This window comes from Lampris incognitus, chromosome 16 (assembly GCF_029633865.1).
Source record: "Lampris incognitus isolate fLamInc1 chromosome 16, fLamInc1.hap2, whole genome shotgun sequence".
In the NCBI taxonomy this organism is placed as follows: Eukaryota; Metazoa; Chordata; class Actinopteri; order Lampriformes; family Lampridae; genus Lampris; species Lampris incognitus.
In genome coordinates, this window is record NC_079226.1 from 28,544,383 (window position 1) to 28,569,475 (window position 25,093).

Genomic DNA, 25,093 nt, shown 5'->3' on the forward strand with positions numbered 1-25,093 from the left:
AATCTGCAAAAACGGGGTGGGTCTTTTTGCCCATAAAGTGGACCTCTTTATTCTGAGCACAGGATGCTTTATGCAAGTCACCCCTTGACCTATATGGCATTGAATACAAAGACTATATACTTTATATTATGCTAAAACTTTTAATTTAGCAAAAATATCACCAAATAATAGCTGTATTAGGCTTAAATACATCATATGGCAATGAATATAAGCATATTTTGTTCCTGAGGTAACTGCTGCTCAGTTTAATTGAATGCACTTAGCTTTAAATGAGATGATAATCATCTGCAAACAATTTATAAACCCATCTCGTTATAGGTTATTCATGTATTTTATGAAACATTGCTGCTTGGAAAAAAGCTAAACCATGCTAAACCATGTAAAACTGTTAATAATAACTGTTATGTGCGACCATAGAACAAGTTCCTCATCAATAGGAAGAAAAATGTACTTCACTGTGGTTGCCATTTTGAAATTATCCTCCAATAATTATACATTAATAAAAGCATTGGTAGAACAAATAAGCCACCTTTGTTTCAATTACTAGAAGAAAACCCCTGGAAGAAGCCATCCAAAGAGAAGGTAGAGGTAAAGAAAGAGTTTGAGCCATTAAAGAGAAAAGATGTCAAAAAAATAAGCACAAGCGTCTGCTTTCAACTTTGTGCCATTAGTAAAAACATGAGACAAAACATTTCACTGGATAAGCACAATGTTGAGAAAATTATATCACTATATGTTTAGAAGAATTAAAGGAAAAGAAAGAACATAAGCCATGCAAAGAGGAGAAGACACCAAAGAAATCTGAACCGCTCAAGGATAAAGACACTCATGAGGCTAAAAAGACACATAGGCTAATGGAGGATACTATCTCTTTTTTTTTTTTTTTTTTCGTATTGCACATTTTAAAAAATACCAAGCAATTTGATTTGGAAAATATAGAAATGTCAGCTTAAGGGACGCAATGGTAATCATTTATGCTGAAATTATTTTCAAGATGAGAAACAAGAAAAAGAACCAAAGAAGGAAAAAGAACCAAAGAAGCCCTCTAGAGAGGACGAAGAGAAGAAAAAGGCTAAACCTATAAATAAAGATACTAAAAGGACAGGTACATCAGGGGGCAAACAAAGCAGTGAACCGCCAGATCAATTTTTCATCCATATGATAGGGAACAGCTTAGTTCAGCCAGTGTCAGGAACACAAATACGTTTTGTGTAAAAATTCAATAATATATGACAGCATTTTGAAATATTAGAGCAATTCCTGTGGCCAAAACCCTGTAGCAATTAATAAGACATCAAATAATGATTAAGCATTCTAATGCCTTTGATATTTTCACACACTGTGGTGTCATAATTAGAGGAGAAGCCTCACAAGAGACCCTCCAAAGAAGAAAAAGAGGCTACATTTCTGAAGAAGAGAGACACTCATGAACCAGAAAAGAAAGGTAAGCTAAAAAAAAAATAATTATAATTTATCCCTGGTTATTTATATGCATTATATTATATGCACACCTCTGAAAGACATGCCCGACCTTTATACTTTCACAGAGGATTAATTTACTGGCGTAATACTCATATAAAAAAGGTGACATTATAGGAAATGCAGGATTACCAAGATTTTTATTGAGAAATGTTTGATTATTTCTGAGACGAGAAACCCAAAAAAAGAGATAGATTCTAAGAGGCCTTTCAAAGAAGGAAGAAGTTGAGCCATTAAACAATTAAGACATCCATGGAATTTAAAAGCCAGGCATGTTTCTAAAACAAAGGAATACTGAACACCACTTTTCTACTATTGTGTTTGTAGAATAGTTATGAAAAGCTATACGGTTTAAATTATCATATTTTCAAAAGGATCTTGCGCAAACAACCCTTTTTTGTAACATATTTTGTGATCAGAATTTTTTGTCATGTCATGACAGCACCAATTTTAGCACTATACAGTTATGAAATGATTAGGCAAAAAAAACTTTTAAAATAGTTGTGAAAGGTCCAATGAATGAGTTAATTATTAATTTGAGGTATTTGAGGTAAAAGTAGCATTATAATCAGTGACATAATAATCAGGCCACTTGATTTCATTAAATAATTGGTCATTTCAGAATAACTTGACAGTTTCTCATAATTTGTTTTAAGATGAAGAACCAGACATACCTTTCACAGAAGACAAAGAAGTAAAGAGGCCTTCTAGAGAGAAAGAAGGACTCAGGAAGCCTTCTAAAAAAGATGAAGAGTCAAACAAACCTATCAAAGAGGAGAGAGAACTCAAGGCAAAAGTACTGAAGAAACCTTCTAAAGAAAAGAAGGAACCAGCAAAGCCTCAAAAAGAGGAGGAAGAGCTGGAGGAGCCTATAACACAAGAAAAAGATGCAATTAAACCTTCTAAAGAAGAGCATGAACTAAAGAAACCTTCTGTAGATGAGAAAGAACAAAAGAAGCATTCTAAAGAGGAAAAGGAACTTAAAAAGCCTTCTAAGGAGGTGAAAGATCTAAAGAAAACTAAAGAAGAGAAAGAAACAACAAAGCCTTCTAAAGAAGAAAAAGAATTAAAAAAGCCTTTGAAAGAGGAGAAAGAACCAAAGAAGCTTTCTAAAGAAGAAAAAGAACTAAAGAAGCCTTTGAAAGAGGAGAAAGAACCAAAGAAACCTTCTAAAGAAGAGAAAGAAGTAAAGAAACCCTCTAAGGAAGAGACCAAACCAAAGAGGCCTTCTAAAGAGAAGGAACCACATAAGCTTTCTAAAGAAGAGAAAGAACTAAAGAAACCCTTCAAAGAAGAAAAAGAACCAAAGACACGTTCTAAAGAGGAGCAAGAACCAAAGAAGTCTACAAAAGAAGAGAAAGATCTAACAAAACATTCTAAAGAGGAGACAGAACACACAAAACCTTTTAAAGAGGATAAAGCTATAAGGAAACCGTCTAAAGAGGAGAAAGAGCCAGCAAAACCTTCTAAAGAGGAGAAAGAACAAATGAAGCCTTCTAAAGACGAGAAAGAACCAAAGGAGCCCTCTAAAGAAGAAAAACAATTAAAGAAACCTTCTAAAGAGGAGAAGGCACCAAAGAAGCCTTCAAAAGAAGAGAAAGAACCAAAAAAGAAAGAAGAAAAACAACTAAAGAAACCTTCTAAAGAGAAGAAAGAACCAAAGAAGCCTTCAAAAGAGGAGAGAGAGCTAACGAAACCTTCTAAAGAGGAGAAAGAACCAACAAAACCTCCAAAAGAGGAGAAAGAACCAACAAAACCTAAAGAGGAGAAAGATCTAAAGAAACCTTCTAAAGAGGAGCAAGAACCAACAAAACCTTCTAAAGAGGAGAAAGAGCCAAAGAAACCTTTAAAGGAAGAGAAAGATCTAACGAAACATTCTAAAGAGGAGAAAGAACCAACAAAACCTTCCAAAGAGGAGAAAGAACCAACAAAACCTAAAGAGGAGAAAGATCTAAAGAAACCTTCTAAAGAGGAGCAAGAACTAACAAAACCTTCTAAAGAGGAGAAAGAACCAACAAAACCTCCAAAAGAGGAGAAAAAACCATCAAAACCTTCTAAAGAGGAGAAAGAGCCAAAGAAACCATTAAAGGAAGAGAAAGATCTAACAAAACCTTCCAAAGAGGAGAAAGAACCAACAAAACCTAAAGAGGAGAAAGATCTAAAGAAACCTTCTAAAGAGGAGAAAGAACCAACAAAACCTTCTAAAGAGGAGAAAATGCCAAAGAAACCTTCAAAGGAAGAAAAAACTCTAATGAAACCTTCCACAGAGGAGAAAGAACTGAAAAAGCCTTCTAAAGAGGGAAAAGAACTGGAGGAGCTTACAAAAGAAGCAAAAGAACCAGGGAAACCTCCTACAGTGGAGAAAGAATTAAAGAAACCTTCTAAAACAATGAAGGAACCAGAGAAGCCTTCCAAAGACAAGAAAGATATGGAGGAGCCTACCAAACAAGTAAAAGAACAAATTAAACCTTCTACAGAGGAAAAAGATCATAAGAAGCCTTCTAAAAAGGAAAAGGAAACAAAGGAGCTTTCTAAAGAGGAGAAGGAAGTGAAGAAGCCCAAAAAAGAAGATGGCAAGAAGCCCTCTAGAGAAGAAATAAAACCAACAAAGCCCACTAAAGATGAGACACATGAGAAAAAAATTAGGCCCTCTAAACAGGCAAAAGAATCAATGAAACCTTTCACAGAAGAGAAAGAAATCAAGAAGCCTACAAAAGTAGAGGAAGAACATACAAAGGCTCTGCATGATGAAAAAAAGCAGAAGCCCTCTAAAGAGGTAAAGAAGCCACACAAAGAAGAGAAAGAACCGAAAAAGCCTGAAGAGTCAAAGACAGTCGAAACAATTCCAAAAGAAGAAAAAGAGCAAAAAAAGCCGTCTAAACAGGAGATAAAATTGGAGGAGCCTTCCCAGCAGGAAAAGGAACCAAAGAAGCCTTCTGAAGAGAAAGAAGTGAAGAAACGCCCAATAGGCGAGAAGGAACAGAGGACACCTTCCAAAGAAAAAGAACGAAAGGGGCCCTCTAAACAAGAGAAAGAAACAGTGAAACCTCCCAAAGAGGAGAAAGAAGTCGCTCACCAAAAAGACAAGGAGCTAACGAAGCCTTCCAAAGAAACAAAGGAACTAGAGAAACTTAGTGAAGAGATAGAACTACCAAAACCTTCTAAAGAGGACAAGGAACTTAGGAAGCCTTCCAAAGAAATGACAGAACGAAGGAAGACTCCTAAGGAAGAGAGAGAGCCAACAAAACCCTTTAAAGAGGTGAAAGAAGTCAAGATGTCTATCAAAGACGAGAGGGTATCAAAGGAGACTGAACCTTTAAAGAGGAAAGACATCAAGACAGGTAGCTGACCAATGCACCTACTTTTAGTTTGACTCCTCAAAACAAATAGACTCATATTTTTACTTTATAAATAGACTTTTTGTGTCTTTAAATGTTATTTTCATTATATGATAATTGCATTTTAACAATTTAGTATGTGGTTATATGTAGAAGAACCTAAGGAGAAGCCTTCTAAAGACAAGGTGAAGAAAGACACTCTTAAAAAGGACATAGTTAAGGATAAAAAGACAGGTATGCCCACAACCAGTTTTAACTGTTTGACCCTCAATTTATCTGCAAACACATAACATATTATCAGTTCCTATTAAAAAAGGGACTATCTTCTTTTCGCGACTAATGTTAAAAAAGGGAACTATCTTCTTTTTGTGACTAATGTATGAATTAGTCAAAATATATAATGAAATTGTGCACAATCACTCATAGAAGGACCCAAGATGGGGCCTTCCATACAGGACACAGAGTATGAACCTTGTAAAGCTAAAACATATTTGTATACCTCATTAAAACCATGTCTCTTCTCCACTATTTAAATGGTTTTGAACCTTTCGATCGATTTCTCCTCCTCTATTTCAGATGATGAACCCAAGGCGCCTGTGAAGGAGGTCAAAGTTGTCAAGAAAGAGATGGTTTCCATCCTTAAAAAGGCACACCTTAATGTTACGAAAGCAGGTGAGTTAATAGGCACCTATTTATGCGACTGACAATGTCAGCTGCAGGTCTTCATCAGTGTTGTGTGACCTTGGGCTACCAAGCTCATCTTCTCCAATATCAGAGATCTGTGTGTGTTGTGTGTTGTGTGTGTGTGTGTGTGGGGGGGGGGGGGCATTTACGCTTGACGAAAGTTATGAGAACTTTTGGAGGGGTAAATGGTATTACTGAAAATAGTGTAATTAGCGGATGGCTGAAGAATACATGCTTATTGAGCATGCATAAAGACAATATATGCTTAAAATGTTTCGGTTTCGCGCTACGTCCCCCTGGCGAAACTCCTCACTGTAAGGTGAAAAGAAGTGGCTGGCGACTCCACATGTATCGGAGAAGGCATATGGTAGTCTGCAGCCCTCCCTGGATCGGCAGAGGAGGTGAAGCAGTGACCGGAACGGCTTGGAAGAGTGGGGCAACTGGACGGGTACAATTGGGGAGAAAAAGGGGGAAAAATCCACCCATCCATTATCCGAACCACTTACCCTGCTGTCAGGGTTGCGGGGATGCTGGAGGCTATCCCAGCAGTCATTGGGCGGCAGGCCTCCGGAGAGACACCCTGGACAGGCCCTGTGGGAGGAAACCAGAGCCCCTGGAGGAAACCCACACAGACACAAGGAGAACAAGCAAACTCCACACAGAAGACGAATCAGGACAACCCACAAGGTTGGACTACTCTGGGGCTCGAACCCAGGACCTTCTTACTGTGAGGCAACCACACTAACCACCGCGCCACTGGGAAAAATCCAAAATAATTTTTTTTTTACCACTCAGCTGAAGTAGTCATTCCCCGGTGAAATTATATAACCTGCAATATTTGGTAGGGTTAGAGGTATAATTCTCATCTCAGGCTTTGAAATCAATTGACTATTTGTAAAAGAAAGATCGACACATCCTTCCAACAGTTAGCACTTAGTTATTGTCTCTACTTCGTCTGCTCCGACATCCGACTAAGACCAACAGAGATCAATGCAATAGACCAGATAATAAAAAAAATGATGGGTAAAAGAAAGCGAAACTGTAAAAAGGTGTTGGTTAAACCGCAAAACAGATTCACATTTTCCCAAGCAACTGGAAAGCAGTGTCTTTTTTAATCCTTGCCTTTTCTTCATATAGTGTATAGGCATGTACTGAAATACTCATCAGTATCAACAAATCACGTGGAAGTGTCTCATAGTGTTAAATCATATTTGGTCATGCTTATAAGGACATCTGCAAATAGTTATCTGAAATGTTTGAAAACATTAATGAATGTCTGCATAGATCGTAAATGTTTTTATTGTGCAGCTACCTAATGAACAGTCATGTTACTGTAAAGTTTTATGAACATTTGTAGTATCGGATAAATGCTACAATGGTACAATTTACATTTGTTTGTTTAGAGGAAACAAAGAAGAAACATGCCGAAGAGGTGAAGAAGGAAAAGAGAGTGGAGCTGCCCGACAAAAGAGCCACTGTTAAAAAAGCAGGTGAGAGACGCTTGGTGAGGGCTCTGAATGAAATCCATCAACCCGACTTCACTGACAATGCTTGGTTACGTTAATTGGAGTTAAAAGACGCTTAAATGAAACGGCAAGACACCAAAAGAGAAACTGCCGTCTGCTTTCCCCTCTTAATTTCAGATGACAAAGCCAAGACACCCATGAAGGCAGTGAGAGGTGTTAGAGAGGAAGCTGTCTCTGTCCTGAGGAAGGCACGTCTAGATGTTACTAAGACAGGTCAGTAGCAGCCTGGCACTAGGCCATGGGGAGGACTATGATCATAAGCGGCATAACAAACAAAACTCTCTTGATAGGTGATCGCAGCACAAGCTTTGATTTTACTGTACCTGACTTTACTGAAATATAACTCTATCTGCCATAGTTAATCATCCACTATTAAAATCTGAAGAGTCAGGGCATTCAGGTGGCATGGCAGTCAATTCCATTGACTACCAACACAGGGATCGCTGGCTCGATTCCCCGTGTTACCTCCGGCTTGGTCGGGCGTCCCTACAGACACAATTGGCCGTGTCTGCGTGTGGGAAGCCAGATGTGGGTGTGTATCCTGGTCGCTGCACTAGCACCTCCTCTGGTCGGTCGGGGCTCCTGTTCGAGGTGGGGAGTGGGAACTGGGGGGAATAGCGTGATCCTCCCATGTGCTATGTCCCCCTGGCGAAACTCCTCACTGTCAGGTGAAAAGAAGCGGCTGGCGACTCCACATGTATCGGAGGAGGCATGTAGTCTGCAGCCCGCAGCCCTCCCCGGATCAGTAGAGGAGGTGGCGCAGCGACCGAGATGGCTCAGAAGAGCGGGGTAATTGGCCGGATACAATTGGTAAGAAAAACGGGTAAAAATCCAAAAAAAAAGGAGTTCTGAAGAGTCATTGCAAAATGCCTTCCACACATGGCGGTTTCCTTTTTAGTGATAAAGTATGGATTTAATGTCCTTTGGAAAATGATTACATTATATGACCAAAAATTATCTTTATTTCATGCTCTCTTGGTAAGATTTGAATATCCTGTGTATTGTACAATAAGCTACTATGATGGCTACTGTAACACCAGTCGTGGTTACAATGATAATTTGGTCTATTTGGCTACTCAGAGGATCAAACCCAGAAAAAGGCTGTCAAAGAGGTGAAGGGAGACAAAAAGATTAAACTCCCTATAAAGAGGGTACCTCATGATGCTAAGGGAAAATGTATTATTTGTTGTATCTCGAATGTCAGATAACGACTAATAAACTAGATTTGGTGTTCATGTCTCTGCCCTTATATGATGAAAAATTAAAGCTCATGGCTTATCAAGTTTGACATGACAGTTGACCAACTAGCCTTAATCAATTTGCATCTTCACCAAGAAAAAAAAATCCATGAAAATACTGGTTGACTATTGCAATGTGATTTTCAATCTTGCCAGTTTTAGACGAAATAAGAAAAGAAGCATATCAAAGAGGTTAAAGTAGGTAAGACAACTGAAATACCTGGCAAAAAAGTAATGATAAAAACAAAACCGCTAAAGATTAAATCAGTTTAAGTGTGAGATGTGGTGGTCTCATTTACCAAATGGTGAAAAAAAATTACCAAAATTAAATACTTTAGAGCTGTATTTATTCATACTTGTAAGTAAAAGAGTCTGTTAAAGAACTGAACATTTAGAACAATGAGATCATTTGAAATTTCCATCTAAAGATTTTCCATAATATGACGCATGCATTAACACAAATTCTGAAATAAGCAGTCTTACAGTATTCGCTAGTTGTAAAAATCATGCAAATTACATTGACAGTAGCCTGCAGCAATGTCTACAGTAAGACCGTCTCATGTCATACCTTTACATTCACCACAGAGATGGTTCCCAAAGAGCCGAAGGAGAAAGTCAAACCAGAACCTGCAAAGAGATGTACTGTTATGATATTTTGCTTGTATTTCATGTCCCCCATAGCCCCGACTCGTCTCAGGTGTTTGGACTATCCACAACACAATTGCTTTTTACTCTTCAATGATTTTACTTTGAGATAAGGAGAACGATGTTATTGATATCCTAGTTAAATGAACAGTAATACATTTTGAATGCCTTTTTTCAATCTACCTGGTTCACTTTGTGTGAATGCACATTCATGCAGTGATAAAGCAATACATTTAAACCTGATATGGCATTTGTGATGGCGGTACCATCGGTCTCTACTGCAACCCTTACCACTTAAAGCTGAACTGCAGAGTTCTCCATGTAAACAAACACAGGCTTGTTTACATTCATACTGTAGCGAATTCGGGGGGCAGTGGGATTTTGAGACCGTGAGGCCATCAGAAGCGCGTGCGCCCAGAGGCGTGAGGGAGCTGATATGCGGAAGCGCAGGGACGCGCTTCCCGAAGGAGAGGGGTAGTGTAATGATCACAGATGAATAGACTCACTACCCATAGCTAATGGGTTGGACCCTTTAGTCGACTGGTTAACGTAGTTGCCCGTGGTGTGGGAGACCCGGGTTCGCATCCTGGCTGCGGCGGTTCCCGGCTGTTCCTCGAATTGGCTACAATATTAAAAGGTTACAATGTTACATTATAAGGCTCCAGTCCATATTTCAGTGCAGTGGCTCACAGAGGAAGTTCCTGCCCCTTTAATTGATTGACAGCCCAAGTTACAGGCCTCCCAAGGAACAATACGTGTTACAGCTACTTCATCCATCCGCAGAACATGTCATAAATGTTTCATCCAGGTACACTGACACTGTATTAGTCATCAATATGCAAACATTTACAAACATTTTTATTATGTTCTTCTAAAAACACTTGTAAGTAAATATTAATTTGGATGCATTTTGCATCTTATAGTCATCCTTCGCGAAAGAGAACCACTTTGCTAGTGACAAATCTAGCTTCAACTCCCTTCTACCATGAAGGTGGTCCGGTGATCAAAACTAGCATTAAGTAGTCCACATTAGCTGCCACTATTTTCTGTAAATGGATTTGCATGTTATGTTAGCTGAAAAATCCAAAAGGTAACGCTAGATAATTCGAAACTGTCCACCATAACATGCTATTATTTACAGTGAGCTGTACACTCTCATTAGGGTTGCCACGGATTCTGTATAGTCAAGTCAAATTTATCTATAGAGCACATTTAAAACCACCCCACATTAACCAAAGTGCTTTACAGACCAGACCAGGTAGCTAAAACACAATACGGATTCAATCCGTAATGAAGAGGAAAAAATTGAGTTCCTTTATGAGTCAACACGGGTAATACATTAAACCATAATTGCACAATTAGGAGCCATAATGAAACCATTTCTCTTCATAAACCATGACTTGGGAGTAAATTTTGTAGCAATCAGACAGACAGCTCTTCCTCCCTCTCAGTTCTTGAGTGTGTGTGTGCGTGTGTCCGTGTCCCCTATCCTTGTTGTCCAGTTATGGAGATGCTAATTTTGTATGCTACCCTCAACTCTGCTGACTTACTTCTCTGCTACCATGCGACCACTTCCATAAATCCTCCAGTGGGACTCTAATGTATAATCACATTATAGGCATAATGCCTCCAAACACCACCGCCTACCTGCCCGTTAATTTGTTCCTTTTTTTTCCCCATTACATAGCAGTGGAAACCCATGCTCTTCATTTAGCGATCATTTACATCAGAATATGCAAGTGTTTGCAAGCCAATTTACCAGTCCAGCAAGACAAATACTACCTCTGCATTTGCATGAAGTCCTTTCTACGATTTCACTTTTCTCCAACAATCGAACACTTCTCTGATATCAATTCTGTCTCTTTTTATCCGTGACTTTTCTTCACCCAACATCACAATCAAGTTTTTTTTTAACTCTCAAAAATTGAATTGCATCTCAGTTTTCGGCCAACATTATTATGAGGAAATGCAATCTATAACGGTGTGCAGGCCTGACCCTCCCCCTTCACACCTCCATGCTCATTGCGTGCATGATGTACATCCTCATTCACATGCTTGACTATCACATAATGTTAGTGTTTTTGTTAGGGTACAGGGACCCACTTTGCTCAGGAGCACTTTTGGTGGCCACAAACTCTGCAGTTTATCTTTTTTTTCAGTTAGCAGGAATGTCTTAGTGGAAATCCTCTGTACTCTTTACTTCATTTTATTTCATAGAAGATATGACCAAAGCCCAGTTATGTATGTTTTACACATATCTACCTAATAATATATACTAGATGAGGGTTACCAGGGCTTATCTATAAACTGGTGCGCTACAGAAGTTTCTCTTTCAAGAGCCATTTTGTTTTCTTTTTTCCTAGCTGTGGAAGCACTCAAACAGTCAAAGGAGCTTAAGGAGAAAACCAAACCTGAGCCTCCAAAGAAAGGTAATGTGAAGACTCAACAACCTTGCATTCTGTTTTCCTCATTAAAACTGCACATAACGATGACCGTTGTCTGTATGTCTTCATCTGCAGCCCTTTCCATTTCTACCAGGTAGCCGTAATATCAGGTCCACCAACACTGAATTTTATTCCGGGAAAAATAGGAAGGCATGAATTTGCATGATTTTTTTCTATTATCATTTGTGTTAGTTACTACTACTGCCGTATTCAAAGCAAAACAGTCATACTTCCCCACTGTGGAGATCAATCCAACCCAAGCTAACATCTATACACTGTTTCCTCTGAGACTTCATGTGTACTCGCCTTTATCACTAGACTCTGATGACAGGAAAGAAAACCAACCACAAAATTAAAAAAAATTTTAAAAAAAAGCAGGATGGATTTTCAAAGGGACTTGAATAATTATGATTTGAATGGTGACGGTAACAGTAAATAATGTTGCTAACGAAAGCCAAACACACATTTGTTAAATAAGTTGCACAGCCATTAATTTTACTTTTTTTACCACACCAATGTCTGGAAAGAGGGATAACTAAATACCCCTCTTTTGCTATAGTAGGTTTGAAAAGTGACATACACTTTTCAATCCTATCGTAGGGAAAAAGTTGTTCTATGATCATGTATGTAAGTAACCTGCTAACATCTATTTCAGCATCTCTGATATATTCTCAGCACCATTGCACTTTATCACCTCTTATTTCGCCTGTATAACTCAATCCTTGTGTATACATCTGGAGATTGTTGTGTTGTTATTCTATGTTAAGTACACTGAGAGAGCCACGAAACTGGAGTCAAATTCCATGTATGTGCAAACCTACATGGCCAATAAAACATGATTCTGATGAGCGCTCATCTGTTCATTTCTACCGTATCTGTCTTATTATATTCTGATTTAACCGAAGAAAAAGCCAAAACAGCTCTTACAAAGAAAGGTGTATATATGTTATCACACTGTAAACCAAAATCGTCTTGCAAAGTAATAAGAACGCAAATAACATGCAAAGCGTTAAGAAAGGTCATGGTTCACCACATAGCTAAAGTAAGATTAAGCAAAAGGTTGACAGGAAATTCACAGGATTGTAAGTGCAGAGTCCTCTTTCTCATCTGTCCACCCATTCTTTGATACAGAGGCTCCCAAGGAGAAAGCCAAAGCAGCCCCTGCTAAGAAAGGTACCATATTAACAAGTTATACAGCTTTAACGTTTTCGTCATGTTTCTTCTCATCGAAAAGCAAAACTAGTAGTTGTTAGTTATGGAATAATGGCAGAGACCTTCGCCCATGTAACACACAGTTTGTCGTGCAGAAGCTGCTGATCCTGTTGAAGAAAAGAAAAACACAGCTGTCTTGAAAAAAGGTACGTCTTACATGCTATAATGCACATGAAAACTATCAGACATACCTTAACTTGAGTTTAACTACAATGTTGTTGTTTTTTTCCACAGAGCCTGAGAGCGCTCACAGAAACGCTTCTCTGGTGAAAGAGAAGATCAAAATAGTTCCAATGAGGAGAGGTATTCATTTTATTTCCATATTTATGGGGGGGGGGGTTCAGTCACAGTATTGTAACCAAAGAAATGTCGTTTCTTGTAATGTTTTAGATCTTATCATCAACCAAATCTTGCGTGACTAAGTGATCTTTGCGGTTGATCGCTCAGAATACTAGTAATCCTCTCAATTGTCTGCTTTCATTCAGAAACTAAGGTGCCAAAGGAGAAAGCCAAAGCAGCACCTGCAAAGAAAGGTATGATGCATTCTCTAAATAGACTCAAAAAGACCAATATAGTATGTAGTATATGCGGTCTGTCTGGTCTTTCATATAGACCATTGTATTAAATTTTTGCTTTAGAACCTGAGGCTGCTAAAGAGAAGTCCAAGCCAACTCCATCAAAGAGAGGTAAGGCTCTCGTATCTATTTGGAGTAATCAGTTCAGTGGGTCAGGATATATAATGTGAACTGCAATAGGATACCTTAACTTTTTTTTTTCTTTTTTTTTTCTTTTTTTTTTTACTTAGAACCTGTTGCACTCAAAGAAAAGGCAAAACCAACTCCAATAATTAAAGGTATCGGTCAACTTTTACTTTCCCCTTCTTGATAATCAAGCTTTTGATTTTCACATACTTTCATGTTTTATTCTAATCAATTTTTTAAAATCTGTTCTGCCAGATGTCCAACACAAAAATGCCTCGCTAACAAAGGAGAGAGTCAGGATTGTGCCCTTAAAGAAAGGTATATTCTTGTTTCACGTAGTTGTCCTTATTAAAAAGTTAATTGCATGCATTTGCAATCACACCAACGCCGCTCTGTTATCTAATGTCCTCATCAGTATGTGCCTGGCCTGCCGCGCAAACCACACATATTATTCTTTATTCTTATTCCAATACTTATTCTTCTTCCATACAAATTTTGCCGCGTAAATAGTCCAGCAGCTTTGAGAAAATCCCCGCAAATTATACATCAAAACATGCGGTTCGATCGGTAACAGTGTGCTGTGACCTTTCTTAACGATTCGAGTAACCACGGCGACGAAAATCGGGGAAAAAAAACCTGCAAAAAATTCCCATAGAAAAACAATGGGAAGTCATCATGAAAATGATCCAACCCACCCCTCCTCTGAGCCCCATTACTTCGTCAAAATTTAACGCAGAAACATAACTGGAACTTTAAAGGGGTCACAAGACTTCAGATTTTGTTGAGCTGAACTGATATTTTAATATCTAGTACGGTTTTTGCGAAACCGCAGTTTAAGTTTTATGCTTATTTTAGACATCATTTCAGAATTTATAATGGGTGTGTATTGGGTGGACTGTTCAGAACTAGAGTGCGTCCGTCACATGACCCACAGTCTAACTGCCATCCCTGAAAATTTTCCCAAAAAACCCTCTTTTAATTCACAAAATTTCCAACCGTCAGGGACCATTTATATATTAAAACGTAGAGAAATTTGTCCCCTATCACCCAGAGTGACTCTCATTGTGACATGCCTTAGTTTTCTGTGCCTCCAAGCACAGAGACCAAAACTCCCATCGACTGCATGTTAAACTGAGCTCTGAAGTGCTTGTCAAAAACAGATGATGGCAGTTTTTAAACTGCGAGAGCTCCTATACCGTAAACAGTAAGCACACATATAATACATCAGCGTCTTCACTGAAGCCTTGTGGTGCTCATTATGAAAACATTTTCCCAGTATGACTTGTGGTTTTCAAGCTATTAGGGCACCAAGCAGCAGGCACACTCAAAATTACTCCAGAAATGTTCTAGTTCTATTCATGATTCTTTTGCATGCAAATTTATCCATGTAAGCATAATATCCCGAAATAGACAATATTGTTGATCAAATTAAGGCATGTAAACCCCTTATTGAGTGGAGGTAATGGTGGTCTTCATAAGCTTAGCTTTCTAGGAAATATTCTGAACATTATGTTCAATTGTGTATACAGGGGCATTTGCGATTGTGATAAGACTAAATCTTTCAAGACAGGCCATAATGGCCTATCTTGAAAGACCTTAATTGTAATATGAAGTAACATCTGGAATGATATGCGCTTTCATTGGAAATCATACCCTTTCTAATAATCCTCTACTGCCTTTGAATTTGACTTTTGTTTTTGAATTTCACTGTTGTGTTTGTTGCACATACTCAAATTTGAGCTGCAACTGTCTTTATTTTAGCGCCTCAGACTCCAAAGGAGAAAGCTGAACTAGCATCAATAAAAGACGGTTAATTGCAAACCTTACACCTTTAATCAAAATCACATGTTATATTAGACATCAGCAGCAAATTTGACCCAAATATTTATCACTATTAATCTTTAAAAACCTCTCACCATTTCCTCAGGTAATATACAGATGTTGTATTTATGCACCATTAAACTACTATATTTAGTTTAACAAGGAATGTTTTTTTTATATATATATTAGATTTAAGGGAGAACTCCAATACACTCTGTGTAAGAGCAGCGCAGGTTCAGCATTGCTGCAGAAAGCTTGAATAAACAGCATTATCTACAGATAAATGGAACTGACCTGTCAAATTCACACCGCCCTCAGGTTTACCATTGCAACCTAATTGACTAAACATTTGTTGATCAACACTATTTGTTTCAGAAGCTGTGACTCCTAAGAAGGCTGCACCAACAAAAGGTTTGTTTCCCTGGGGTATTTTTTTTTCTTTTTCCATTTTTTTTTCCTCATTTATTTCAATCAAGTAATTTGTAGTGTACTGGTAATTTCAGGTAAGATTCATAGTGGTGTGTTTGTATTTCTCTAGCACCTGTGATTTCCAAGGAGAAACCAAAATCACTTGCTGAACAGAAGAAAGGTAGCATGGTGTTGGTTATCTGGAATGCCGTGCAAATGCATTGTACTATAGTAATATTAATTGCTAGCATCACTGGTGATACTAATGATTTAGTTCATGATGAATTTGGTGACAAATAAGCAGCTGTTGACAGCTTGCTAATCTGCTCATGTTGAGATGTGGTATGCTGTGGAACTAGTACCAAATATTTCTATGTGGGTACTCTCAAGTTGGTTATGTTTGCTATATCTAATCCAAAGCCTGCATTTGGCACATAAGGTGTGAATGCCTGTCTGGGATTGTAGATTTTAAACAACTCAGATGTTGTTTGGTGAAAATGGCCCTTTGCTTCTCTTCAACACAGACGCTGATATTACAAAGGAAAGGGCAAAGGCAAAACCCTCAGAGGTGTAGTTACAAGCTGTAGTTTCCATCATGTTAGTTTATACAGTATGGGTATTATTCATTTTCACGTAATTCAGCCCCAAGGAACTAGTATGCATTTATTTTCGCTAACATGATTAACGAATCTTCTGTAACATCGCTCATTCAAAATAAATGCCTTAATTTCCACTCTTTGACTCAGTCGTTCATTTCTCATTAAATAAACATTAATCGTCTTTGTTAAAGAATAGGAGGCAAATGTGCTGCAATGACTCCAAGCAACTTCTCAGTGTAGAGCTCAAACGTCATCCCACTGTCAGGCTGTGAAAATAACTTGTTTTGTTCCCTTGTCATTTCTCAGAACCTGCAGCCACGAGAGAAAAGGCCAAGCCGGTTCATGCCAAAAAAGGTACCGCAATGGCTATCCGTTTATCACATGGCAAGCAGCTGTTTGACTTGCTTTGACTCCACAGGTCATTTAAAACTGGTCTAGAAGAAGAACCTGATGTTACATAGGAGAAACCCAAACTAGCCCCTGAAATGAAAGTCCGATCTTTTTAACACTCCTATATATGTCATCTTGTCATCATCCATATTAGCAGCATGGTGACCCAGTGGTTAGCGCTGTTGCCTCACAACAAAAAGGTCCTGGGTTCGAACCCCAGGCTGTCCCAGGTCCTTTCTATGTGGAGTTTGCATGTTCTCCCCGTGTCTCCACCATCAAAAAGGGGGCGCCTGGGTAGCATGGTAGTCTATTCTGTTGCCTACCAACATGGGGATCGCCGGTTCGAATCCCCGTGTTACCTCCAGCTTTGTCAGGTGTCCCTACAGACACAATTGGCCGTGTCTGCGGCCATACAATTCGTTGTAAGAATGCAATGTCAAATAAAGTGGCTTTCATTCATTTCATTCATGTAAAAAGCTGATATTTGACTCATTTGCTCAAGTTTAACATTACATTGTGAATTATACTGATTCATTTGCATGGGCCCTTTCACATAAAGAGCCCAAACCAGTCATCTTAAGGAATGCTAGCCTGCCTATACAGTCTATCTGTCAGTGTTTTAGCTTGTAAGACGATCACTATCAATCCGCTTTACTGCAGGATTACCAAAGAAACTGACTTATTACTTGAGTAGGTAAAAATAAAGTGAATAAATGCGCTGCATCAAATATCTTTACTTTAATGTTATGAGCTGACCTGATTTTTTTGTTTGTTTACGTCTTCAATGATCTTTCTCCACAGAGCCTGAGGTCTCAAAAGAGAACATCAAACCAACCATAACTAAAGGTATGATGATAGCAAAATGTATTCCTTCTTTATTTGTCACACAATTATGCGTGGTGTTAATATATGGGAACATTTTGGAGAGTTAAGTTCTGAAATCAACTAACAGTATGACAACAGAATTCACAATAATGTCCGCCTTATGTGGTGTATGCTGCGTTTGCGATAACATGGTTTTTTTTTTAGTCTTAGCATTTGTTGTCTCTCAACTTCATCCCCCAAATTTATCCTAAAGCTTTCGGATGCAAACGGGAAACTGTGATCGTTGTTTGTCGTTTGTGACCGCTCAAAGAGCCCATTTACCATGAAGCTCTCTTCTGACCATTTGGATAGCGTACACATTAATTAATCATGAGAAGAAATACGTTGAAAGTGTTTTTTTTATGAGTGTTTTATCAACTGTGTTTTCTTTCTGATGGGCTATAGCTATGACAAGGAAAAAGGCCAGATCAATCCATGTCAAGAAAGGTACATCTTTGGCGCCTCAGTAGTGACAATAACTCATGCTATTTAGAGAAAAGTAATGGATTACATGTGATGGGATTACAGCAATCATACCACAAACCTACGTTCATTAAAAGGACTCTATTCATAGGATTATATGAAATATTTACTTCTATCAACCATTAAAAGAAATACTGTCCCCTACAAGCAACCGTTTGATGATGACTGGTAACTTGTTAAATGTCAGTGACAAATTGGGGCCTTATTGTTTGGAGATAAAAATCCTTAGGACAGGTGCGTCCAGGTTGCCTACCGACACAGGGATTGCCAGTTCGAATCCCTGTTACCTCCAGCTTGGTCGGGCATCCCTACAGACATAATTGGCCATGTTTGCAGATGGGAAGCCGGATGTGGGTATGTGTTCTGGTCACTGCAGTAGCACCTCCTCTGGTCGGTTGGGATGCCTGTTCGGGGGGGGGGGGGGAATAGCGCGATCCTTCATGCGCTACATCCCCCTGGCGAAACTCCTCACTGTCAGGTGAAAAGAAGCAGCTGACGACTCCACATGTATTGGAGGAAGCATGTAGTAGTCCGCAGCCCTCCCCGGATTGGCAGAGGGGATGGCGTAGCAACCGGGATGGCTCAGAAGAGTGGGGTAATTGGTTAGATATAATGGGCGCAAAAAAAGCAAGGGAAAAAAAAAATCCTTAGGACGTACTGTAGCGACCCTGTAATTGCTCCAGAAACGTCTTCCTCTTCCCAGCTAATACAAGCTTGAATACGTTAAAATTGGTTCCGCAATTAGTGAGCTAGTGCATGGTTAGCACTGCAGCTCTGAGTTGTGTTACTTTTGGTGTTCATTTGTTGTTATTGACACTTGCTTTTAGTATTCTAATATGATGCACTTGACGCTTTCAAAAAGAGAGCTATTAACGAGTCTGAAACTCCAATGAGTGACCACAGCGTACCGACATGTTATGGACCTTCAGGTTGTTCCTTACACATACAGCCTTATGTCGTGTTGTGAACATGTATACATATCCTGTGATTATTTCAGAACCTGAAATTGCAAAGGAGCCATCTGTGCCTGAATCTGCAAAGAAAGGTGGGATTTTTTTTTATGATGATGCAAGTGTTGGCATGTCTTATGAAAATGGTTACGTCATAGTCCTTAAAATCACATCTCGTTTTCTGTGTTACTCCAGAGGCCGAGGTTCTCAAAGAGAGGGTCAAACAGACACCTTTGAAAGAAGGTACGAAATAAAATTTATGTACCTAATTCATATATTTAACAATCACTTTACTCCGACTTTCTAACATTTGGTATTTGATTCATGCAATGTGCAGAAACTGAAGCTACAAAAATGGCTAAACCAGCACCAGTGACGAAAGGTAGGCTCTTCTCTCTTCTGTTGTTGTTTTTTTTTTCTCAAGACAAACATCCATGGCTTACTTTGTGTATGGTATACAGTACAATTGAGTCAAATGGCCATAATAATATATCTGTACAGAGGCTGAAAAGCCAAAAAGGAAGACTGCATCAGCACTTGCAGCAAAGAAAGGTAAAATTGAAAATTGTTCTACTGGCTCTGTGCACAACCATCAGATGCATCAGCTGATTGTTTAATTTTATACAGTGAAATGCACCAAAGATTTCAGCCAAATGAATATATCTAACAGAATGACATCTAGATTATCACAACAAAGCTGATGAATGGTACATAATGCCAGTGTATATCCGATTCAATAATGAGATTGATTTCTTGTGCAGATGCTACAGCTAAAGTAAAGCCCAAACCAGTGGCTGTTAAGAAAGGTAACAATGCTGTGTTTGTGGTGGAGCTAGAGAGGGTGGTGATACAGCGGCTGTAAAAGTGCTATGACAGTCTAACACTGATGACAGCATTCTGGTTTAATGTGCTTTTTGGTCAACTAGCGTCTTTTAAGCTTGATGCATATGCAACCATGTGAAACAGAGCTCAAGTCAGCCCGAGGCTTGCTTTGTTTATTTGGAACAAAAAGCATTGCTGTTGTGCTGTTATGTTGTTATGACATTGCGGCGTTGTGCTTCAGGGCTAGCTGTTCTTTTAGACAAGTTACTGCTGTGTAGTTGGCTGTTGACATTGACGCTAACATATAATCATCTTTATTCCATATGAATCACGGTAGAGTAAAACAATTATAATGATGAATAATTATTTTCATGATTACAACACCATGGTCCAGATGTCGGCTGAACTCATAATTACAGTAATCTACTAATTGTAAGTGTAGATGCGATGTTCTATATCGTATTGTTCTGAGTCTGACCTCATTTTGCATTTTGTAGAACTGGAGACTCCTAAACAGAAGGTCAAACTTGCTGCAGTGAAGAAAGGTAAGGCGTTTATTTTTCATGGCTCCTATAATATTGATGGAACCATGTAGGATTTTTCAGTGGGGTTAACAATGTGTTTTAGATCTTTTATTTGAACATGTAATCTCTCTCTATACACTGTTATTGCCTTTTAGAACCTGCAGCGCTTAAAGAAACTGCTGTCAAAGAAAACAAAAAAGGTGAGCCCTCTACTTTTTCTCTAGAAACAACTATGGGCAAAGCGATGGCAGAAAAGTGATGAACACACAAAAAAAAAAAACCATAGTATTACCCATTACTAAAACAAATTATTGAATTGCAATTAAAAAGTATTTTTTTCTGTGTTTCACCAACTGTTGGACCATGAAGTTGACCAAAACTTGAGCTTGATTGGGTGGCATGGTGGTCTATTCCATTGCCTAACAACATGGGGATCGCTGGTTAGAATCCCCGTGTTACCTCCAGCTTGGTCAGGTGTCCCTACAGACACAATTGGCCGTGTCTGCGGGGGGAAAGCCAGATGTGGGTATGTGTCCTGGTCTCTACACTAGCGTCTCCTCTGGTCAGTCAGACTGCCTGTTTGGGGGGAGGGGGGCTGGGGGGAATAGCGTGATCTTCCCAAGCGCTACATCCCCCCTGGTGAAACGCCTCACTGTAAGGTGAAAAAAAAAACAGCTGGCAACTCCACATGTATCGGAAGAGACATGTGGTAGTCTGCAGCCCTCCCTGGACAGGCAGAGGGTGGAGCAGCAACTAGGATGACTCGGAAGAGTGGGGTAATTGGCCGGATGCAATTGGGGAGAAAGGGGGGGGGGATTTTTCAACAAATAAAAACAAACATATTGCTCATTACTGAAACAAATTATTGAATTTCAATTAAAAAGTATTTTTTCTGTGTTTCACCAACTGTGGACCACGAAGTTGAACAAAACTTGAACTTGATAATTCAACGATGTTGCATTCCCTTTTTGAAAATGTTTGAAAATAAAATCAGCTTTCCTTTCATGTTTTGTTTGCTGTGCAGAAAAACAGTGGATATATTTTGTCTAAAGGCTTGTTAATAGCTGAAGATAATAATGAACACTATACCAGAGTGAACATGTTACTGTCAAATATGGACATAATGTGTCTGAGCAGACTGTTAATAATCTTGACAACCTTCAAGACAAGCTCAAATAAGCATTAACAAAGATCAATATCAAGCTCCATAAAATCCCTTGTATAAAGAACATAAATCTTCTGTAAATGTCAAATTTTGGGAAGGAACAGGGTGTGTCTCAACAGACCAAATGTGCCCCGAGCTTGCGTTTTGCATAAAAAGTTTGAGGTTTATGCCCTCGGACTGTTTCATTACCAACATCAATCAGCTATGACATACATCCTGAAACTTGCAAAAAAGAACAGACCTCTTCAAGATATAAGCATGACTATTTTCTCTTCCCATGGCATTCAGCTGAGGGTAAGAACGGACTTTCTTGCCCCACATTTCTCTCTACTTTTTGACTTTCGGCTGTCAGAATGTTGCTAACGTACATCCATTTACTATTTGTAAAACAGAGCTTGAGGTTTCCAAAGACAAGGGCAAACCTGTAGCAGCAAAGAAAGGTACAAAATACGAAACATGTTGAAATAAGTGCTTTGTAAAATGAGACCAAAATGTAAATGTATGCTAACAGACGGGTATATTAGCACCGTTTGACTGTTTCTTTACTTTCAGAAGACAGAGTTCTTAAAGAAAGACAGGAGCCTGCGAAGAAAGGTACTGTAATTATTGAATAACTACATTCATAAACTGACACACTCAAATTGGTTAGAATACACTGACCTGGGCACCTGGGTAGCGTGGCAGGCTATTCCATTGCCTACCAACATGGGGCTCACCGGTTCAAATCCCTGTGTTACCTCTGGCTTGATCAGGCATCCCTACAGACACAATTGGCCATGTCTGCGGGTGGGAAACCAGATGTGGGTATGGGTCCTGGTCGCTGCACTAGCACCTCCTCTGGTCGGTCGGGGCGCCTATTCAGGGGGGAGGGGGAACTGGGGGGGAATAGTGTGATACTCCCACGTGCTATGTCCCCCTGGCTTAACTCCTCACTGTCAGGTGAAAAGAAATGGCTGGTGACGCCACATGTATCAGAGGAGGCATGTGGTAGTCTGCAGCCCTCCCCGGATCGGCAGAGGGGGTGGAGCAGCGACCAGGACGGCTCGGGAAGAGTGGGGTAATTGGCCAAGTACAATTGGGGAGAAAAAAATCCCCCCAAAAATAAACAAAAACAAGATTACACTGACCTAACATGATGCATTGACAGACAATTATTCTTGTTTTCGTTGTAGAAAAAACTATCGAGAAGAAAACCACCAAAGAAGCGAAAGCCAAAGGTACTGTGCAGTGACCTTTATAATGTGTAAGACTATAATGCTGATATTGTAATGTAATCTAACGTACCCTGTGATCAATGTGCTGTTCTCCTTTTGACAGCAGAGCCAGTCATAACAGACAGCTATATCATGGAAGGTAGGTACATCTTTTTTCTGCAAGACAAACATCACGGCAGTGTGAAAAAGTTTTTGTTGCTGTCAGTCACGTTACTTTCCCATTCACTCTTCCCACAGATGAGATGCCCTATTTCCAGTGCTTCTTCGTCGATGAGGATGAGGCCCAGTTTCCATTTTATGCCTTCTCGCCACTGCAGATGTGAGCCCGAGGAGCCTGAAGTAACCCACAGATGAGTCAGGACAAGACCTTCAGTGTCAAGCCTATCTGATAACATCGACAAGGCCAAGTCATGACCTCTTGCTGCTGAAACCCTGCCTGTCTGTCATCTACTATTCTGATCTAAAAGGGGAAGACTGGGATGACAGGGGGATTATGGGTCAGATGTGGTAATACACCTGTTATTTTCTTTCCAGTATTGGTTGAGCTCTCGTAGCTAAAGCAAGCAGCCAGCGTCATTCCTTTTCTTTTTTTTTCTTTTTTTTTCTTCTTTACTGTTCTAATGGGATGTTATGCATTTCAGGTGTACATCGAATATTTTTAAATGGAGCAATTTGAATTGATTTTTATTGTTGTATGTTCATAAAGTTCTTCTTTGATGGGGATACGTGCAAGTATTTTAATACATTTGTATTTTATATCAGTTTCTTAATATCTGGGGCACAGTTTCATCAAACAAAAAAGGGGTCACCTCCATGCAGTCGGAAAGGGTCACAATGTGATTTCGACTGAAAACTTTGAATGTATTCAACTAGGCTGTATATAGGGTATAATCATATTGATCCATTGACCACTCCAAGGTTGGCCAAGGATCCAAGCAAGTCCTCCAAATCTTTACTTACTTGAAAAGTGGTTTATCATGCTACCTATGTTACGATGCCTACACATGGCACCTTTTTGGTATTTTCCTTCAAAATGACTTGAATGACAAGTATTTATCGCTTAGTTTTGCCCTGCTTTTATTGCCCTTAGGTTACAACTGAACACTTGTATTGATGACTGCTTATTCCATCATTGGTGATATTACTTTATTCATTTCTACGCAACTTATGTACATATATACTGTCCTACACTTTTATCCATTTTTATTTGTATTTGTAAAAATAGGAATCAGTGCTCATTGTTTTTGAGACTTTCTCCTCTGAAAGCACCAGCTGTTCCTCTAGTTTTCTAGTCCTAAATGTGTTGAAAGGAATGACCTTGCACAGTCTACGAGAGCTCCCCAATCTTAAGATAGGAAACACAAGACCTCCAGTGGAGGTGTGAACATTAGATATGGCGGCACGTTGAAGTCTTGTAAACGTATACCGTGTGTACGTCTACGTAAGTACATCTACAGCAACACCCCATTTTAAGCTTGCTAGCGTCACATCGTGTCTCAGCGTGAGATCTGAGATTGTCTTCATTTTCTAGGTAGCCTAAAACAGGCTATCGGGTTAACTTTGTGTTTAAAACAGATTTCGGGAAAGTTTTTTTTTCAACACTTTATTTGGATAACCTGTTTTAATTCATGTCCCGAAGACATTTGATTCGGTGCTTGTCATTTTAGCTGGACGTGAATCAGTACCCTTTTTCTTTTTTTTCTTTTTTGCTCCTGCACCAGATCACTGTACATCACTGAAACCAATGATGTTTCACAAACTGGAAGGTGCAAAGTAGGGCAACAGTTGATGAAATTTGTATTTATTCAAAATGGGTGTTGTCACTAACAGCTATTCATTCATAGACCAAAATGCTTTTGTTAAGGCCATTGGTCAACGATTGCCTGATATTGTGGGAGTGCAGGAATGAGGCGAGGGAGAGATCGAGTCGAGTCAATCCCGTTTACTCGCCACACAAAACAACACAGACACAGCACAATCTCTCGTGGCAACCAGCTAACCGCTAGGCTGCTGCAAACATGGCTTCCCCGGAAACTCTAAGCAGTGCTACGTCAGCACTCTGAATGTCTGCCTTAAAGGAGCATCAGCACCTGGTGAAGCCACCCTCAATTGTGTATCAACGCAATATCAGACAGAATTGTCAACTCGTTACTCACCATTCCCATCTTCAGTCTGACTAACCGGGTTGAAATCCGCCTGAATCAAACGTCTTTTTAAGTCGAGACTAAAGCATGGTCACGTCGGAGCGAATGAAAAACAAACTAAGCCGTCGGCGATATTGAGAAGACGTGTCGTCGCTTGACAATGGCGTTAGTCCCGCCCGTGGCACTGATTGGCTAATCGTTAGCCCTTCCGCGGTGCTCATTGGATAATCACTTTTTCAACCGAGAAACCGCCGTTCTATGTCAGAAGAATCAGTCAACTCGGTGGAGTGGGCGGATTCAAAGGTGTGGACCCAGGCAAGGCCAATGAATAATTCAAGATGATTTCTCACAAACAAGCACACAACCACTTCACACTCGGCAAACCGATTCTGATTGCCATTTTGAACTTCCTGTTGTTCATGGTACTTTTTGTTATTGATAT

At 39.4% G+C, this 25,093-nt stretch overlaps 1 protein-coding gene across 1 annotated transcript in view; it reads left to right on the plus strand.

The window, feature by feature from the left end:
• si:ch211-266g18.10 (trichohyalin) overlaps positions 1-22,830 on the plus strand; it is a 39,644-nt gene extending 16,814 nt beyond the window's left edge. The window contains exons 16-32 of the mRNA XM_056295406.1: positions 995-1,105; positions 1,358-1,444; positions 2,136-4,820; positions 4,971-5,051; positions 5,394-5,489; positions 6,905-6,991; positions 7,145-7,240; positions 11,274-11,339; positions 12,486-12,527; positions 12,801-12,869; positions 13,052-13,099; positions 13,205-13,252; positions 18,978-19,025; positions 20,102-20,149; positions 22,466-22,510; positions 22,611-22,646; positions 22,745-22,830. Of these exons, the coding sequence (XP_056151381.1) occupies positions 995-1,105; positions 1,358-1,444; positions 2,136-4,820; positions 4,971-5,051; positions 5,394-5,489; positions 6,905-6,991; positions 7,145-7,240; positions 11,274-11,339; positions 12,486-12,527; positions 12,801-12,869; positions 13,052-13,099; positions 13,205-13,252; positions 18,978-19,025; positions 20,102-20,149; positions 22,466-22,510; positions 22,611-22,646; positions 22,745-22,830 (3,779 nt within the window). The remainder of the gene's footprint in view (positions 1-994; positions 1,106-1,357; positions 1,445-2,135; positions 4,821-4,970; positions 5,052-5,393; positions 5,490-6,904; positions 6,992-7,144; positions 7,241-11,273; positions 11,340-12,485; positions 12,528-12,800; positions 12,870-13,051; positions 13,100-13,204; positions 13,253-18,977; positions 19,026-20,101; positions 20,150-22,465; positions 22,511-22,610; positions 22,647-22,744) is intronic.
• Positions 22,831-25,093: the final 2,263 nt, after the last annotated feature.